This window comes from Euleptes europaea, chromosome 19 (assembly GCF_029931775.1).
Source record: "Euleptes europaea isolate rEulEur1 chromosome 19, rEulEur1.hap1, whole genome shotgun sequence".
In the NCBI taxonomy this organism is placed as follows: Eukaryota; Metazoa; Chordata; class Lepidosauria; order Squamata; family Sphaerodactylidae; genus Euleptes; species Euleptes europaea.
In genome coordinates this window covers 6,638,974-6,658,459 of record NC_079330.1, presented here as the reverse complement: position 1 = coordinate 6,658,459, position 19,486 = coordinate 6,638,974, and the positions used below count along the sequence as shown (strand labels likewise).

General features: G+C 46.0%; 2 protein-coding genes across 2 annotated transcripts; both read left to right on the top strand.

The window, feature by feature from the left end:
* The first annotated feature begins 1,795 nt into the window (after window positions 1–1,795).
* Window positions 1,796–11,819, top strand: LOC130491729 (cyclin-L1-like). The gene is made up of 6 exons (XM_056865518.1): window positions 1,796–2,158; window positions 7,836–7,910; window positions 8,517–8,626; window positions 9,442–9,562; window positions 10,839–10,903; window positions 11,695–11,819. Exons 1-6 carry the CDS (start codon window positions 1,796–1,798, stop codon window positions 11,714–11,716), a joined length of 756 nt encoding a protein of 251 aa, XP_056721496.1. The 3' UTR covers window positions 11,717–11,819.
* Window positions 11,724–18,699, top strand: CCNL2 (cyclin L2). The gene is made up of 7 exons (XM_056865448.1): window positions 11,724–11,819; window positions 14,129–14,228; window positions 15,237–15,341; window positions 16,140–16,281; window positions 17,255–17,372; window positions 17,751–17,843; window positions 18,314–18,699. The coding sequence occupies exons 2-7, from the start codon at window positions 14,136–14,138 to the stop codon at window positions 18,669–18,671; spliced, it is 909 nt and encodes a 302-aa protein (XP_056721426.1). The 5' UTR covers window positions 11,724–11,819; window positions 14,129–14,135; the 3' UTR covers window positions 18,672–18,699.
* The last annotated feature ends 787 nt before the right edge of the window (window positions 18,700–19,486 follow it).

Sequence of the window (19,486 nt, the reverse complement as noted above, 5' to 3'; positions counted from 1 at the left end):
ATTGGGGCCTCCGGGCACTGAACCTCAGTTAAATGAGACAGTTTGTCTTATGAGTCTCTCTCTCCACTATATATTCTTTTAATTAAAAGGACTGTTGAAATGGTTTGTGGCTACTGTTGTGTCTTTCAGCTCTCGTATAGAGCCAGTGAGGCTCGGGTTTGTGGGATGAATGTGGGAGTGGAGATGTTCCACCTCCAGGGATATGGTGTGGGGTGAGAAACTTCCACCAGCTAGTTGCAGAGAGCGGTTAGCGGGCAAAATCAAGGAAATGTTCATCCTGGGTTTTATTACTTACTAGTGGTGATGGGAAGTGTGTATAATTGAAATGCAGCATTGTGTGTTTGGGAGGGAACGGACAAATTAGTGTGTTTGGGTCTTATTTTAAAGTGTTGGTCCCTTGGGGAGTGGGGAATAATACAATTCCAGCATCCCAAACTTCTGTATTTCTGAATATGGGTATGGTCTGTTAAGTGCTGTTAGGTCTCTTGTGAATAAAGAGAGCCAACTACTTGAAAAGAAATGGGTTCAAGTCCACACACAGCCTTTCCTTGCTGAGAGGAAGGAGTTGCTCCTTTTTGTTTCTAGCTTCTGTTTGGTATCATCTTTCCCAGCCAACTGCAGAATGCAGTTGAAAAAAAGCTTGTGTGTGTGTTGTGTTAAGTGCCGTCAAGTGGCTTCCGACTCATGGCGACCCTATGAATCCATGTCCTCCAAAATGTCCTATCTTTGACAGCCTTGCTCAGATCTTGCAAACTGAGGGCCGTGGCTTCCTTTATAGTCCATCCATCTCTGGTTGGGTCTTCCTCTTTTCCTGCTGCCCTCCACTTTTCCTAGCATGATTGTCTTTTCCAGTGACCAAAGTATGACATCCTCAGTCATTTTAGCTTCTTGGGTCAGTTCAGGCTTGATTTGACCCACTGATTTGGGTTTGTTTGTTTTTGGCCGTCCACGGTATCCGCAACACTCTCCGCCAACACCACATTTCAAAGGAATCATCTTTCTTCCTATCAGCTTTCCTCATTGTCCAGCTTTCACACCCATACATAGTAATAGGAAGCTTAATGTGTCTTAAATATTGAACACACCCCTATTTTATTAACATTTTCTTTTAAAACAAATCTTTCCAAAGGAGTGATCATGTAGCCTGGCAGGCTAAATCGTGGGCAACGCTATTTTAAATGCTGTGATCTTCCCTTTGAAGGGAACAGGGGCTCTTAATTAGCCTGGAACAACCCTTATGGGGAAATCCCCCCAGAGGGTTGGGTTGTACCATTGGAACCCTCCAGCCACTGAACCCTCCAATATACGGAACAGAAAGCCACGCAGAAAGCCAGCATGACAGGGCAGAGAGTTCCAGTTTAGACTTCTCCTTAACATGCTGGTTTTATACGTGGAGGTTTTTTTTGGTTCCGTTTGGAGACTTTTCAGTGCCACGAGCCACCCCTATAATACGACATGGTACAGCCCAACGTCGTGCGGGGTGGAGAAAAACAGGCCCTTCGTAGGCGGCCGTTAGCGGGTCCGCGCGTTGCATGGCGGGAGCCCTCGTCATCCCCCTTGACTAACCCTCTCGCCCAGTTTCAAGAGGGGGGAGGGGGAGAGAGAGATTGAATTCCTCGCCTTGCGTCACAATGAGGCGCCTCAGTGTCCAATGGGAGGACGGAGCCCGGTCGCCGGCGGCCAATGGCGAGGGAGAGGAGCGACGAGAGGGCGGAAGCGGGGGGGCGGGCATAGCGGAAGAGGCGATCTCGTCCGCCCGAGTGAGGTGAATCCGCGACGTCGTCGTCGAGACAAGATGGCGGCGGCGATGATAATGGCGGCTGCGGGGGGAGGCGGCGGCGGGGGAGCGGCGGCCGTCCTGGCGGGGCCTGGCGCCGGCCCCGGCATGGCGCCCGGCCCGGGGTCGTCGTCCTCGTCGTCCTTCCCCTCGGGCGGCTGCCTGGCCCCTCCTCAGCCGCCTCCCCCGGGCGCCGTCCGCATCGGCGACCGGCTGTACTCGGGGGTGCTCATCACGCTGGAGAACTGCCTCCTGCCCGACGACGCGGTGCGCTTCACGCCGTCCATGGGCAGCGGCCTGGACGCCGAGACCGAGGCGCAGCTCCGCGTCACCGGCTGCGAGCTCATCCAGGCCGCCGGCATCCTGCTCCGGCTCCCTCAGGTAGGCCGCGGTGGGGGAGGGGAAGGGGTAGGCCTCGGCTGGAAAACGGGGCGGGGAGGGGGGGCAGAGGGGAGCGGGGAAAGCTCCTCGTGCGGACGGAGCCGGGGGCCTTTTTAGCGGGCTGGAGCTTCCCCGGCCCGCGAAGGAGTTCTTCGGCGGAAACGTCGGATTAAAAAAATAATAAAAAAAAAAGATTAAAATACAATCTTTGAACGATATCTTTTTTTTAATCGTTGAATATATAGCACTTTAAGACTCAGAGCTTTTAACTATTTTATTGAGATCCTTCAAAGATTGTATTTTAATCATTGAATATATAGCACTTTAAGACTCAGAGGTTTTAGTTTATTGATATCCTTCAAAGATTGTATTTCAATCATTGAATATATAGCACTTTAAGACTAAGAGGTTTTAACTATGTTATTGATATCCTTCAAAGATTGTATTTCAATCATTGAATATGTAGCACTTTAAGACTCAGAGGTTTTAGTTTATTGATATCTTATCCTTCAAAGATTGCATTTCAATCATTGAATATATAGCACTTTAAGACTAAGAGGTTTTAACTATTTTATTGATATCCTTCGAAGATTGTATTTCAATCATTGAATATGTAGCACTTTAAGACTCAGAGGTTTTAGTTTATTGATATCTTATCCTTCAAAGATTGTATTTCAATCATTGAATATATAGCACTTTAAGACTAAGAGGTTTTAACTATGTTATTGATATCCTTCAAAGATTGTATTTCAATCATTGAATATGTAGCACTTTAAGACTCAGAGGTTTTAGTTTATTGATATCTTATCCTTCAAAGATTGTATTTCAATCATTGAATATATAGCACTTTAAGACTAAGAGGTTTTAACTATTTTATTGATATCCTTCAAAGATTGTATTTCAATCATTGAATATATAGCACTTTAAGACTAACAGACAAACCAGGAGACACTCGCCCAGGCCATTTATGCCTGGGAGGTTTTGCCTTGGATTTGCTGCTCTCTAGATGCACATTTTCCCCATCTGAATTCTCAAAACTCTACATGGGAGCTTCTTGTTCGGAGAATTCGGATGGGGAAAATGTGCATCTAGAGAGGGCAACCCCAAGGCAAAAAACTCCTAGGCGTAAATGGCCCGGAAGAAAAGAGTCTCCTGGTTCGTCTGTTAGCTGAATAAAATCTTTGTTTTAAACTGCAACGTACCTAGGTAGTTCTGGGAACAGGAAACAAACGGGGCAAGGGTGTCCTACCCTTCCTGTTAGCAGCCGTGAAAACATCTTCGTGTTTCTACCTTGGCATTCAGTTAGAAACCATTTTTGGAAACTTGGGTTGATTCGGGTGGCAACGTAGAATTAAATAGTGAAAATGTAGATATTAGTATCCTACTATCTGGTCAAAGTTTTCTATAAATATTGCTGTGTGTTGATATTGTAATACCCTTCCTTTTTAAAACGTTTTTATATATTTACATTGGAAGGTTTTGGTTTGCTAGCAGGGTAGAAACAACATGTATTTATTGTATTTTACTTGTCCCTGCCTTTAAATACATATAATATGTATTTTCTACCTTTCCTTTCCATTTAAAAAAATCAAGGGGGTTCTAATTTAAAAAAAAGTAAAATGAAGAATATTGTTCAAATAACAAGAGTTTACACGGCAATATAGACTCAGAATAACAAATGCATTGTAGCATGTCTTTTTGTGAGGCAGAGTTGACTTCATCAGATGAATGAAGTAATGTACTCAAGGAGCAGAAGCATAAGGGGGAGGGTGTTACAAAGAGATGCCGGAAAGGCTTGGCATTCCAAGACATGAGTTAAGTTACAATGCCAAGCACTGATGGTAAGCAAGAGATTCAGTTTTAAAAGGGGTCTAATCATTGAGGACAACTCCCTGTCTGATTAAATTAGCAAGTTAGTCTTCAGCTAGCCACCCCAAAACCTATTGAATCCGAGACTGATAAACTTAAATTTGCATGTGAATTCCAACTGCAGAGCTTCTCCTTTTCTTTTTGAAGATGTGTGTCCTGTCCTTAAATCAAATTATCTCTAGGGCAGTTTACAAACAATACAAGAAAAACAGCTCCAGATGGAATGTGGCTCTTGGCTGGCCTATCAGAAGTGGAGAGATGGGGAGAAATTTTTGAAATTAGTTTCTGCATTCTTTTTATGTTCCTGCAGCTCTCTTCAAGGACCCTGTAGCAAAGTTGTGTGGGTGTACCTCCACAGCTTGTTGATGGCTGTTGCCATTTTGACATATACCCAGTTCTTTTTTCTTTTTTTTAAGTATTTCGCCACTTTTTCTTCAGCTGAAGATGGCTTCCATAACAAATTTTTAAAAATTGAATATTTGCTACCACAAAATTTCAGCAATAACAGTAAATCAGAATCAGGGTAGACCTTTGGTCTAATGCAGTAAGTCTATTCTTTATGGTCATGAGAGTTCAGAATAGAACCTCCACATTCAAAGATAACATCCTTGTGTTGATTGATGGAGGTGGTGGCAGTTCATGCCCTACTTCTAGACTTCCCAGAGGCATCTGGTTTACCTCTGCAAAAAACAAAATTGTTAACTTGGATGGAACTTCCCAGCAAGGCGATTCTTGGAAAGGATTTGATGTATTTGTGGAGGTAGAAAGATCAGTGGCTATTAGCTGTGATAACGAGTGGAATCTCCATTTTCAGAAGCGCAGTATATGGCAGGTTCCATTTTGATCAGTCAGATATGTGGTGCTGCACAATAAAGATCTGTTATATGATCCTTCATTTTTGTTTTAGCCACAGTTATTACAAATGGAATTTCCTTATTGGGAGGCAATATACCACTGAACATCAGTAGCTGTGTGCTAAACTGGTAGACGGTTGCCATCACTTCCTGCATCTGGCCACAGTTAGAATCCGGATGGTAGTGGCAAGATGGACCTTGATATGATTCAGTAATCAAATACAAACTTTTTTTTACTACTTTAACAGCAAAAAATACATCACGTATAACTTTGCATGCAACGTTCTACTATTTGGAATGTTTTATTAAGTTAGAATATAAGCGCCTTAGTTTTCCTTGAGCAAAACTGTGACAGTATCACATATAGAAGAGAGATGCGATTCATGCTTCCTTAGTGTATTGATCTTAGTGTCTACCATCTGTGATGTAGGGAAAAAATAAAAGTTGAATATAGAGAATGTAAATTGTGTAGTAAACAGAAGTATATTATTTAGATGCTCTTATGTTGTCACAGTAGGACTATTGACATTTTTAGATAACAGTTTAAACTTCGTAATGCTGAACTCCATAGAAGTGCATTATATGCATTTCTAGAAAAATGTGTCTTTAAACAATGTATTTGAACGCTGTATGCGTCTATTGTAAAATTAGGCTTTATTGTCTAATGCTGTAGATTGTTTATGTAAAAATGGCTACACATTTTGAGTATGTAAAATCATGTCTTAAGTATTTTACTCATTCCTAAAGAAAAAAATATTTCATTTGAGTTTTTCCCAGTGTCCCCCCCACTCCAAACTGTACTGTTGGAAAAAATGAAGGGAAATCCTCAGGCAAAAAATGGGCGCAGGGAGAGGGCTGGTTTTTATGAATTGGGAAAAAATCCATAATAATATAATTCTGTAGGGAGAAGTTGGGAAGGTGAGAGAGATCATACTGACTAGTTTATGAGATTTTTATCTCTTCTGCTTGTTTGCATGTATATCTGTTTAAAAGTATAAAAAATACACCACATTATGATAAAGGCAGCACAGCCCATTTTGTGGAGAGGAAGCCCCCAAATGGGAAAGACTAGGAGTGTGGTGTTCTCTTGGAAAGAAAGTGGTTTGGAAGAGCAGTTGGTGAGAGCACTTAAAACTAGATTGTCTGTCTCAAGCATCTTTGACCCCTGGGTGTAACTGTTTGGGGAAAGGGCTTGGAGGAGGAGTCCCTCGAAAGCTGCCGCATCTGCCGCTTTGTTCAGAGCCCCTGCTAGTGCCGAATGCGGCAGGGCTTTTGTTCTTCCAGATGCCGTGCAGTCGACCCCTCAGACAAAGAACCCCAGACTCCCGACCTTCATAGGGTCTTAAGTTTCACAAGAATGCTCTACAGGTTTGAGATCTTCCCTGCCAGGGCAAGGTGGAGGGCAGAAAATTCCCTTTTGAGTATAATGGAGGTTCCCGGCATTAACCCAGCTCCCTTCCGGGAAGTGGATGATGTAACAGTCTCCTCCCTTGCTAGTCATGCATGCTTGCCGAGCCTGCGGATTACTGCCTTTTTGAAGGGGATTAACATCACTGACGTTGAGGACGTGATTTCCACTTTGTGTTCTGCCTTTCCAATTCCTAAATTCTTCTTTTTAGGCAAATAAGCTTTTGGTTTCCGTTTAGGGCCACTTCTGATGTAATGTTTTTAAAGGGTTGTGAGTGTGCCTGTATGTGGAGTTCCTGTCTGACTAACTTGTTGTTCTTTAAAGGCTTAAGGTAGAGAGTATGGAGTAACAGCCATGCAGGTGAACAGAATAGTTGGAGAGTTTATCTACTGGTATGATATTTGTAAATCAGTAAAGTGTTAGGTTTCATATTGATGCTGAATAAATATTTCAGATTCTCTGTGTACCAGACACTAAAGCGAGTGGGAGAAACCAAAAACACTCGCATTGTTTGCAGTACATTGTACAATAACTGTTGGTTTGCCACCATCCCATCTCTTTTGTGTTGGAGCCCAGAAGTTCTGCATGTGGGTTCATCAGTAATATTCCCAGTTGCAGTCCTGCAGCACAAGTGATCTTCAAGCCACGGTTCAAGATCCTCAAGCGGGTTGCAGTCTCTGTTGAGCTCACCTGTTTTTTTGGTTGCTTTTGGAAAGGACCGACTCCCGGGTTGCACGTGTGTAGATCAGCAGGGTGCCAGTCAGTCCTCAGGTGTTTTGGCACACACTTCAGTCACAGAGGGTGTTTCCCCCAACACAGACACGTGAGGTTATAACTCATGCTCCTGTCACAGGCTTGCATTTCAGGATGTCCTGTGCCACTGCCTGGAATTTAAAAGCAGGTTCCAAGTCCAGAAGCGTTGAAGATGTATAAGCATATGTCAAAGGGGTGAGATGGGATTGATTGGGGCATCTTTGAATATTGTCAGACAACCAGCTGTTTTCACTCCCCCCCCCCCCCGAACTCTGGTTTTGTGTCAGATTTGGGAAATCAAGTGCATCTGGGCTGTCTGAAGAAACGCCATGTGATTTGGAGTCCACGTTTGTGGTGACTTTGCCATTTAGTTGGGAAAGTGTGATAAGGCAGCAGTGATCTAAGCCGGTTGTACTGTTATTGCTGGATTGGTTCAGGGCTGAAAACTGAAGGTAAAAAGCAAAGTCATTAGGACCACTGTTTTTAAAACAACCATCCTAACTACCATTTTATTGCACAACAGCAGTCCTTGATGCAGCGCCCCCATCCCAGTCCACTGACCCGAAATAGACACGGTTTGGGGAGACATCAAACTCTGCAATGGGAAAGTGATAGCAGGAAAGTTAACTTTCCTCAAGTGTTACTGCTTAGAAAACAAGCCCAAGTCTTGTAGTATGTAAAAAAAATTAAGCATCTCTGGTGCTGCCGATTTGGATTGATAGGAATCTGCTTCTGATTTCTCTGAACATCTTTCATTAGCATTAATGTGTACGTTGCATTTTTTTTCCCTTAGGTGGCCATGGCTACAGGGCAAGTGTTGTTCCAGCGTTTCTTTTACACAAAGTCATTTGTGAAACATTCCATGGAGGTATGAAGCTGAGCCTGAGCTCCTGTTTCCTTATATCATCTACTTACTAATTTTTTTTGCTTTGTGGTGTAGTGGTTAAGAGGAGTGGCTTGGAGCGGTGGACTCTGATCTGGAGAACCAGGTTTGATTCCCCACTCTTCCACATGAGCGGTGGAGGCTAAACTGGTGAACTGGATTTGTTTCCCCACTCCTATTCACGAAGCCAGCTGGGTGACCTTGGGCTAGTCACACTCTCTCAGCCCCGGAGGGGAAGGTGATTGTAAGCCGGTTTGAGTCTCCCTTAAGTGGTAGAGAAAGTCGGCATATAAAAACCAACTCTTCTTCAGTCATAAGATTATTTTACTAATAATTTCTTTTAATTGATGGTCCATGACCATAATAAATTATGATTGATTGATACTAATAATGTCCATTAATCTCCGTTGAACATGAGTATACTTCCAAAAAAAAGTATTAGTTGGAAGTAATCCAAAAGCCCTTTCTCCCCCCCCCCCCATATAACAGTCTAATCTTCTATTTTGGTAGTGAGTGCTAGAACCTTTTTCCCTCCTCCGGCAACTTGGGCCTGGAATAAAGCCTAATACGTTGCCCGTGCTTCTCTTTCAGCATGTGTCGATGGCCTGTGTCCATCTGGCCTCAAAAATTGAAGAAGCACCAAGACGTATAAGGGATGTGATTAATGTATTTCACCGACTTCGGCATCTGAGAGAGAAAAAGTAAGTGTAAGAACACGTAAGGGGGTCATCTTCATGCCCAAACGATCCAAGGAATGGGAAGCCAAGATAGTTAACTACTCAGGGGGTAGCAGTAAGAACTCAAAAGGCCACTTCCCCCCCCCCCACTCCTTCCTCCCCCTCCATTTCTGTGGTGGTCACCACTGATCCCCCCTTTTTTGCAAGGCTATCCCAGATTCCAGCCCAAGTCAGTTTGTGTGTTGCACAAAGAGCGCATAGCTGGAGTAGCCTAGCTCAGTGTATAATTTTGTTCTCAGCCCATCCACAAGAGCGGGCTAGACTCTCTGCCTGTAAGGGAGAGGGTATTCTGGCCCCACTCACCAGGCCAGAGGAAGGAGAGAGCTATTAGGAAGTCCTCTGGCAAGAACACCCCCCCCCCAAAAAAAAAGGACCCGGGAGGAAGCCTTAAATGTAAAATTGTTGACATTGGTGTGTTTCAGTCAGAGCCCGTGGGATGTATCATAATACAAGTAAATGAAAGAGAACATTTTCTGTTTATCTGTGACTTGTGTACACATCGATGGGAGACCAGGGTTGGGGAGGGGGGGGTCTAATTGAATCACAGCGGTGCACCTGCTTTGAACCAGTCATGCAATGGGAGAATACCTTGAATGAGCACGGTGGTGGTCTTCAAAGGTCTTGCACCAAGATTTGTCCCCTTTTCGGTTGATTCCATCACACGCCCACGTAGTTGAGTTGAAATACTATGACAACCCAGCCAGGTTACTCGTATTGCAGAGCTCAGTCTTCTCTTGTTCCGGGCTGCCGCTTCACAGCCTCCCTTCTTTTCCAAACAGGAAGCCTGTGCCTCTAATACTGGATCAAGAGTACGTCAACTTGAAGAACCAAATCATAAAGGCTGAGAGGAGAGTTCTGAAGGAGTTAGGGTTCTGTGTGCACGTCAAGCACCCTCATAAGGTTTGTGTCTCTTCTCTCCCCTCCCACCTTCCCACCTATTCTGTGAATTGCCAGAAGTTCTGATTAGCCTTCATTATGAACTGGCAGAAGCACGGCCTGTGCTTCATGCATTGTAGATGAACGATAGTGGCATTCGCCGCCTTTGTTTCTCGTCCCAAGACAGTCTTATTTGTTAATTCTGTGTTTCCTTTGAGCAAAGACTCGTGGCTTCAGAGTTTGAGTGCGGGTTAGACTTAACCGCCCGAGTCCTTATTAGGCAGTTTATTCTTACGCAGGTAGGTAACGATGGATGCACTGTTGCCGTTAAAGCCCCCTGGCTGCCTTGAGATTTGAACACACCAGTTTTAGAAAGTAGACCGACTCCCATCGATTTTCCTTAAACTGTCAGGGCAGTGGTGGCCAGCCCAACTGGGTGTGAATCTGCAGCACGCTTGCCGGAGTCAGAGACTGTGCCACTCTTGTGTGCCACAGCGTATGTATTTGGAGGGGCAGGACAGCGCATAGGAAGCGAATAACTAATGGCAAAACATTTATTTATTTATTTATTGGACTTATAACCCGCCATTCCTAGCAAGCTGGCTCAGGGCGGGTAGTATCATTTTAAAATTACAACAAACCATATTGTGACAATATTATGTTGTGACAAGATACTGTTTTGCCAAAAAGGAAAACAAATTAGAGTGGTGATGTCAAACAAATGCAATGAAAACAGATACAAACAACAGATATGCAAGCAGGCAAAAGTACCAGCAGCACATAAGATAGGTGGATTTATCTATTTCCATTCAAAATTATTCAGGGTCCGTTCAGGCAGATGAGAGAGTGCCTGATGTCCTAACTGAATCGCAGCAGGAAAGCCAATCCGCTAAACCATATTGCGATAATCCTAATTCATGAGAATTATGTCAGGGAAAGGGCGCTGACGTTTCTTCTCTCCTCACCAGTCGCTCCTGTATGTTTTGAGGTGGGCGTATAGATGGAAGGCACGCAAACTCTTCGGGAATTTTGGGGAGCATTAGGAGATGTCTGCCTGTAGATTAGAACCATACTCTTAGGAGACCAGGCCAGATGGAGTACAGAGGAGGAAAGGTCATGCTCTGCATTCAGATGTTTGTGTATTGCTTCTCCGTCTGTGCTTGGCATTTTGCGGATTCCCTGGAGTCCCACAAGGATGCGTACCCAGACTAGAATAAGCCTGGTTGACCCCAGCCGCCTAAACTATAACCTTTGTCCATAACCCAATCACCTGTATAACTCCGTCACCCGTATCTTCCAGATAATCGTTATGTACCTTCAGGTATTAGAATGTGAACGTAACCAACACCTGGTCCAGACGTCATGGTAAGTTGCTGTTCCTTCTTTCTGTTGAGAAGAGCAGGGCACTGGCGCAGAACTGTCATGTTTAGGGGAAGTTACATGTATGCTCCGCTGCCACATTCATGGCAGGAGCGAGGTTCCAGTGTTAACCTGGCACGCCGCTTCTGCCACCTCAAGTTGATGGGACTCTTTGTTAAAGATTCAGGCCCTGTATTAAATGGTAAGCGAGCTTTTAACCTTCACACACGCCCCCCCCCCCCCCTTGGCTTTTTCTTCCTTGACTCCCGCCGGTTCGGTCCCTTCTCAGCAGAGATTGCTACGGGATTGTTTCCGTGAATGTATGAACGGCCGTGCTGAATCAGAGCCATGGTTCAGCGTTCAGTGTCCAAGGCAGGTGGCCTGAGCGTGCTCACAAACAGGATCTGAAGGCAGCCGCCTTCTGCTTGTTTGTAGTACACAAAGGTACGCTGCTTCTGAACATGGAGTTTCCCCCTGAGCTATCTTAGCTTTGTGCCGAAGATAGGAAGTGGGGCGGGAAGGTCTCACCGAGCACTATCATTTTATTTGAAAAATGGTCCGATAACACAGTCTGTTGAATACATGCCTGTACATCCTGCAGTGATACAAGATTTAACGCCTCGGGTCTTGGAATGGGTTGCTTTTTATAAGAAAGATGACAGAGGATAACCTGTGAAACTGACATGATGTGAAAGTTGTTCTAAAAGCCATTGGTATGTCTGCTGACTGAACTGTGTGGTGCTGCCTTGAAGGAGAACCTCTTTTGACTCTAATTTTCTGTACTCTTTTGATCGAAGGGTAGCCTCTGAGGGTAAGTGACTAAGACTTCTCCTCTGCTGCCCAATCGTTCTGGTGCAGGGATAACTGCCGTCTTCAGTCAAACCAAAGCAGGCTTCGCAGAGAGAAGGCTGGCTCTAGACAGGTGGTATGCGTACGCTAGTAGAGTTAAAACTGGCCGACTTCTGCTTGTGATTTTTTTTTCCAAACTTGATAAAAAAAGTTGTATTTGTGCACTTTACAGATAAGTTTGAATCATGAATGCATTACTGTTGAGATGCCTGATGCTGTGTTTTATGTCTTTAGAATGCAAAAAAACACAAACCTTTATTAAACTTGAGTTTTTAAGTTAGTGGGTGAGAGGCGGGAGGGGGAGGTTGAGTTCTAAGGATGCTGGTTATTGCACTTGACGTAAAATTTTGGTACTTGAATTAATTTTTTTAAAAAATTCCGTATTTGCAATAAAAAGCATTAATGGTGTGGTTAAGAGCAGTGGTTTGGAGCCGGTGGAGTCTGATCTGGAGAACCGGGCTTGATTCCCCACTCCTCCACAGGAGTGGTGGAGGCTAATCTGGAGAACCGGGTTGGTTTCCCCACTCCCAACACATGAAACCAGCTGGGTGACCTTGGGCTAGTCACAGCTCTCTTAGAGCCCTCTCAGCCCCACCTACCTCACAGGGCATCTGTTGTGGGGAGGGGAAGGGAAGGTGATTGTAAGCCGGTTTGACTCTCCCTTAAGTGGTAGAGAAAGTCGGCATATACAAACCAACTCTTCTTCATATGTTAAGTGTTCCTATCCCCCCCTAGACTGCTTAGCACTAAATTTCTCCTGTACTTTTAAAACTTAAGGGGCAAGATCTGATGAACTGTTTCCATATTCCTGGTGTCCCCATGCCTTTCATCAAACTGCCTTTGCAATGGGAGATTTCCAAAACCATCTTGATGCATTGTGAGGATCAGCTATTTGGGGAAGGGGGGCTCCTTTTGCGCCACAGTAGCTCTTAGGGTCCTGGCTGTGGACAGCAGTCTGCTGGAGAAAAGAATAAAGAGCTAGCGGGAAAAGTCTCGGCTACACAAGCATTCAGTGCAGAGGCTTCAGGCACCAAAGTCTTCATCCATGGGCATTCCAGGCCTAGCCAGTATTTGAGCAACCTGAAAACATTCTAAAGAATTCTCTGTCTTGAATGCATAGCTGAGGTCTGTCCCATGTCCCAGTACGGCAGGGCCAGTCAGAGGTGGAATGCAAACCAGCCCTTGTTCTGTTAATGTGCCATTTTGGAAGCTGGAGGGCATCCAGTCCAATCTATTTAAAAAATCTTCTGAAATTTCTCCAGCAAGGTCGGGAATAATATTTCTGACCCTTCAGATTTGTTTTATTGAGGAACAACAATGGGGGTGGTACCCCAAATCCTCTGTTGGTTTGGCCGCCTCCATTGTAACAACCCATGTAGCACCTCCTCCAGTTGCCTGCGCATGGCTTGATTTAAGGCAACGGAGACTCATAATCTGGGGTCACCCCGTGTTAATTCAGTCATTGCAAATCTGATGCTCATAATGCATCTCCAATGGTCATCTCTGGCTACTAGATGCCTTTGTTCTGGGTCATACTTCAGTTATTGTCTGACGTGCTGCTTGGACAGTGAATTTTTTTAGAAAATAATTTGTGCTTGCTGGGATCTTGCACACGTTAGCTGCAAAAAAAAGTTTCTGTGTTTTCAGACTTCCTTTCAGGGGAGAAATATGTAACGTGTACTGACTGTTAGCCGTGTGGAATGTTTTTGCAGTTTCCTCACTCTATGAACATTCAGTTTTAAAGAAACGTTGTCACTGTGGGGCAATCTGGAAGTGATCCAGCGCCAAGCCATCGGAATCAAGAGGCGTGAACTCGGCATCTTCGGCTGCGACGCTGCCAAACATCTGGATTGAACCTCTGGGACTGTCTTGCCCCTCTGAAGGGATTTGTGCAGTTGTGCGCGTTCGGGAAAAATGGGTCTGTTGAAAAGCATGAGAGAGCTAAAGGATCCTGAAGAAGCCTCCATTCGGACCTGCAACTTCAGACTGTCTATCTCAAGCCCGCGTTCTGCTGTCCTCAATGGGATGAAGCCTAGAGTTGGATCAGATTTCTTAAAATATGCCACGGGTTGTGTCTGAATTAAAAAAAAATCATTATGGTTTGCATGAGAACAGGCAAGTAGATCATAACAGGGAGAAAAGTAAAGTTGAAATTGGTTCTCTTTCACAAATTCCAGCAGCCTGTTGATACACTCCCAAGAGGAGCACTTCCCTGGAAGGAAGCTTTCTCTTCTCGCCTGTCAGATTTCACAGGGTTATCTAGACTTCAAACGTAGCTGTAGAATGCTTAGATAGCTGCAATAGAGTAAAAAACTAGCATAGCCAAAGGAGGGATCTGTACATCTGCTGCAACTTCGGCCTTCTCTTCTTTTGTCATCCTAGGAACTATATGAACGACAGCCTGCGGACAGACGTCTTTGTGAGGTTCCACCCTGAGAGCATTGCTTGTGCCTGTATCTACCTTGCTGCTAGGACCCTGGAGGTTGGTCTATCTGTCTTGATTGGGTTTTTTTTGGGGGGGTTGCTGACTTGTAGTGACCCCTGGTGGGGTTTTCAAGTCAAGAGAGGTTCGGAGGTCGTTTCCCATTGCCGGCCTCCACGTCACACCCCTGGTATTCCTTGGAGGTCTCCAACCCAAATACTTACCAGGGTCAAGGCTGAGTGTGTGTGACTGGCCCAGGGTCACCCGGCAAGCTTCCATGGCGGAGTGGCTCTCTTTTATTTTACATTGATTATTTATTAATTTAGTTGTAAAAAGCAGGGTTCAAAAGGCATTATAAAAATCTCTTAAATAAATCTCTTGAATAAATAGAGATAAAAATCTCTTAAATAAATAACTTGTGGGTAGGGTAGTTCAGCCCTGACCTAGATGGCCCAGGCTAGCCTGATCTCGTCAGATCTCAGAAGCTAAGCAGGGTCAGCCCTGGTTAGTATTTGGATGGGAGACAACCAAGAAATACTAGGGTTGCTGTCCAGAGGAAGGCACTGGCAAACCACCTCTGCTAGTCTCTTGCCATGAAAACCCCAAAAGGGGTCACCATAAGTCGACTGCGATGTGACGGCACTTAACACATAGGGTACTTGAGGGACTTGCTTCTCCTGTACTGTCCAGCCCTTCCAATCTTGGTCCTAAGTGCTGCACTTTGTGCCCCACCTGTAGAGGTGAGATGAGGTGTGTGATGACCAGGACCTTCTGCCTGGCTACCTGACTTACTGTCCTTTACGTGCTGACTTGATGCATTTCTTTTTAACTATATTTTAACTATATATACACATGAGGCTGCCTTATACTGAATCAAACCCTTGGTCCATCCAAGTCAGTATCGTCTACTCAGACCAGAAGCAGCTCTCTAGGGTCTCAGGCAGAGGTCTTTCACATCACCTACTTGCCTAGTCCCTTTAACTAGAGATCCCGGGGATTGAACCTGGGACCTTCTGCATGCCAAGCAGAGGTTCTACCACTGAGCCACATGTCCTGTTTTGCTTACAGATACCCCTTCCAAGTCGCCCTCACTGGTTTCTACTCTTTGGAGCGACCGAAGAGGAGATTCAGGAGATCTGCATAAAAATCTTGCAGCTGTATACTCGGAAAAAGGTGCGCTGCTTCTTAGGTCTCAGGATTCCCTATTGCTTGGGAGGGGAGGGGGCGTGTGAAGAGAGAACTAAATTGCTTTTGTGTGTCTGTGCACTGGGACATCTGAGATGCTCTCTCCCCCTTTTTTGGTTTTATACATTAGTTCCTAATTGTGGCTTGGACTGGTGTACACCTGTCCTGTGCTGCATCCCAAAAGTTGGCATGGTGCACGCATGCCATGGGTGTAGCATTGCCCACCTTCCTGCCCTGTGAATTAGGTTTTCTGTTGTCAGAGATCTGCCCAGTGGAATGCATGAAGCTGCCTTATACTGAGTCAGACCCCTGGTCCATCAAAGTCAGTATTGTCTACTCAGACCAGCAGCGGCTCTCCATGGTCTCAGGCAGAGGCCTTTCACATCACCTACTTGCCTAGTCCCTTTAACTGGAGATGCCGGGGATTGAACCTGAAACCCTCTGCATGCCAAGCAGATGCTCTACCTCTGAGCCACAGCCCCTCCCCAAACTGCTGCTTGCCTGCCAACGTAACTTGCTTGCCCTGTGAAATGGGCGAGTCCTCAATGCTGTTCCCCTCATCTGCCCTCACCCTAATTGGCAAAAAAATCTCCATGGGGCATGGTAGCTACTTTGCACGCATGGGCCTGCATTGCGTCTCTTGCAGGCTCTGCCGGGGTACTCCTTTTTGGAACATGCGGCTTCATTAGGGATCTCCTTCCCTTGTTCCTTTAGCATTGTAAGCCCGCAGGCCAGAGTGGTTGTGCTCGTCCGACGTTACGTAAAGAATCCCCTTGTGTTTTTCAGGTGGACTTGGCTGTTTTGGAAAGCAGAGTAGAGAAGAAGAGGCTGGCCATTGAAGAGGCCAAAGCCCATGCGAAAGGCCTGCTAACGGACGGGACGCCCAGCTTGGACGCCGTATCGGGATTTTCTCCTGCCCCCAAAACTGGTTGGTATTACTTGTTATGAAACCCTTGTATGAGTCTTAGATGCACGTCTAACAGAAGCCCGGTCTTCACATGCAGCACGTGGAAAGCTGTGGTTCAGTCTGAGGGTCGGGGCCGCTCCTGGCCTCGTGCGAGCCCCAACTCAAAACTCCAGGTCATTGATTCCTGACTGCTCTTCCATCGGTAGAACAGAACAAAAGATCAGAGTCCAATTTTCCTATCTGTGTGTGAGGGGCCAGGCCTTGTTAACAATAAATATCATTGGCCACTATCCTCTTTATTGTGTTAATTGCTGTGGGTGAAGTCCGCTTGCTTGTCCTTAAAATTCCTTTAGGTTTTTTTTTTTTTTTTTATGAAGGTGATTGTGGTGTGTGCTGTCATTCACCTGAAATGTGCTGGTTGTAGCTGTCAAATGTCACTTGGTTGGCACCTCGTTTCAACTTGGCTTTCGCTTGCTTTGCATTCGCCGTTGGCCAGTGCCAGCGTGGTGTAGTGGTTAAGAGTGATGGTTTGGAGTGGTGGATTTTAATCTGGAGAACCGAGTTTGATTCCCCACATGAGTGGTGGAGGCTGATCTGGTGAACTGTATTTGTTCCTCCACTCCTACACATGAAGCCAGCTGGGTGACCTTGGGCTAGTCACAGTTCTATTAAGAGCTCTCTCAGCCCCACCTACCTCACAGGGTGTCTGTTGGGAGGGGAAGGGAAGGTGATTGAAAGCCAGTTTGGGTCTTCCTTAAGTGGTAGAGAAAGTCGGCATATAAAAATGAACTCTTCTTCTACTCCCCATGTGGTGCTTGAGTTGCTCTTTTTTTATTAATGCCCTTGGCCTGCTGCTTAATAGAGGGTTTTTTTATTGTGTGGGAAAACCGGGCATCTTGAGTGCCCCGATCCTAGAAACGGTTTAAGCAGTGATGCTCAGATGTAGCTTTCCTAAGAAGCTGCTGACTGGATTCTCTTTTCTTCCCTACTCCAGAATCTCCAAAAGAAAATAAAGGCACCAAGCCTTCTCCGCTTGCTGTACAGGTGATCAAAAACACCAAAAGGAAAATGGAAGCGATGAAGAGGGTGAAGTCCAACAGTCCGGTCAACGGGTAAGAGGCCTGTCCCAGTCATCTGTCCGTGGGCCTTTGAGGGCTTCCCCAGAAATGCCAACTTGCAGCCGGGGAGGAGGAACTACAGAATGGAAGGATGGAGCCGGCAGGCTCTTCAAAACACACACACACACACACTTGAGAATCTGCAGGAAACATGGCGCCCATTCCCAAGTTCTGCTCTCAATGTTCTCAACCTAGACCACAGCATGTATCAGCCATAAAATGGTACTGGGGAAGGGCTGGATTGGAACTCAGCCCCTCATTCAGCCAATGAGATTATTCCCAGTGTTGCCTGGACTTGTGGATGTGTGATTGAGACCCGGCACGTGGTGCCGCTTGACTCCTGACCGTCTTGCTTTCTTGTGTTCCTTGCAGCGTCCAGAAAGGCAGAGAGAGCAGGAGCCGGAGTGGAAGCAGGGACCCAAGTTATTCCAGGTCTCCTTCGAGGTCACCAACTCCGAAACAAAGGTAGGTGCTTGAGTGCTTGGCGGGGGGGTGGGACGGACACGACAGAAAACCGATCTGAGAAGAGAGGTGCCCTCTCAAGAATGAGGTCTCTGTCTCCTGCTTAGAATATAGGCTGAGCAGGAAGAGCTTCCTGCATGCTGGCCTCTTTTTAAAAATGCCGCAGCACAGTGAGGACTTTTGCCGTTGAGACCTTTTTTTGGTGACTGACAGTGCAATCCTAAGGAGAGTTACTCCAGTCTAAGCCCATTCATTTTCATGGGTTTAGACTGGAGGAACTCTCCATAGGATTGTCCACACCCCTCTTAAAGCCTTCCAAGTTATAAGAATACAAGAAAAGCCCTTCTGGATCCAACCAAGGCCCATCAAGTGCAGCAGTCTGTTCACACAGTGGCCAACCAGGTGCCTCTAGGAAGCCCACAAACAAGATGCTCGGCAGGAAACGTAATGCTTGTTTTTCCTCCTCCTGACAGGAAGAGCGAGAGCTATTCCCCGTCAAGCGGCTCCAAATCTCACAGCCGCTCGAGAAGCCGCAGCGATTCTCCCCCACGGCAGTTCAACCACAGCAGCTCCAGCTACAAAGGCTCCAAGGTGAGGAGCTACAAGAAGGCCCAGAGCTACAAGTACGCCTCCCCCAAGCAGCGGAAGTCGCGCAGCCGGAGCTCCTCACGGTCGCGCAGCCGCTCGCGGGAGCGTTCCGACCACTCTGGGAAGTACAAGAAGAAGAGCCACTACTACAGGGATCAGCGGCCCGAGCGGCCCCACTCGTACGAGAGGCCGGGCCACCGCTACGACAGAGACCACCCTGGCCACAGCCGGCATCGGAGATGAGGGGTGCTGGAGAACAGCCGAAGGAAGCCCCTCTCCGGATCTGCCAGCAAGTGAGTTCGTCTCTTCATTGCAGTCGGAGGAGTCGTGGACTTGTCTGACTAGCTGCGTGCTCATCCTGGCGCCAGATCCCGAGGGACAATATTGAAATGGGCTTACCTTGAATAGTGTCCATTTTGGCGGAATCTCTCTCGAGTACTGCGGAGCGGTCGTGCTACTTTCCTGGATCTTTCCCCCGTTCTTAATATTGGACTGGAGATGCTGCTTTTGCACTGTAGGAATGGGAATCGTGTCCCGAGACCATTGGATTCTTTGGAGAGAGCTGCCTTTCCGCAGGCTGTTGACTTGGACATCCCTTTTCCCAAAGCATCTTGGAAGCACAGCCCTTGTGGCTCTGCTTGGTGCTAACAGTAGTCTGTCTCTCTCTTTTGGGGTGTTTTTTTTTTTGTTCACAACGGACACAATTGCGTTGTATAACACAAGGTGATATTTGATTTTTAGAATCGATGCCTATATTAGGCAGATTTCTTTTTTGTATATATACAACGTTGAACAGTAAGGACAGAGAAAGGCCTTAATATAACCCTTTAAATTTTACCCATGAATTGCAAATGCGTTGGGGGGGGGGGGAGCTTGCATCCTACATATTGAATATTGAGAACTTCAGATTCCTCGACTGAAGACTTGCTCTTTTTTCTTTTTTTTTCATTTGCATAAAGAACTCTGTGGAAATGTGAAAAAAAAGTATTTAGATTTTGTGTGTTGGAAGTGGTCTGTTTTTTAAACTGGTGGAATGCCTGGTGCTGGCCACCGGCTCA

Coding starts and splice junctions, on each gene's coding strand:
- LOC130491729 (XM_056865518.1), top strand. CDS start 1,796: ATGGCGGCGGCGATGATAATGGCGGCTGCGGGGGGAGGCGGCGGCGGG. Junction 7,911..8,516: donor TTGTGAAACATTCCATGGAG/GTATGAAGCTGA, acceptor CTTCTCTTTCAG/CATGTGTCGATGGCCTGTGT. Junction 8,627..9,441: donor CGGCATCTGAGAGAGAAAAA/GTAAGTGTAAGA, acceptor TTTTCCAAACAG/GAAGCCTGTGCCTCTAATAC.
- CCNL2 (XM_056865448.1), top strand. CDS start 14,136: ATGAACGACAGCCTGCGGACAGACGTCTTTGTGAGGTTCCACCCTGAG. Junction 15,342..16,139: donor AGCTGTATACTCGGAAAAAG/GTGCGCTGCTTC, acceptor TGTGTTTTTCAG/GTGGACTTGGCTGTTTTGGA. Junction 17,373..17,750: donor TCCAACAGTCCGGTCAACGG/GTAAGAGGCCTG, acceptor TGTTCCTTGCAG/CGTCCAGAAAGGCAGAGAGA.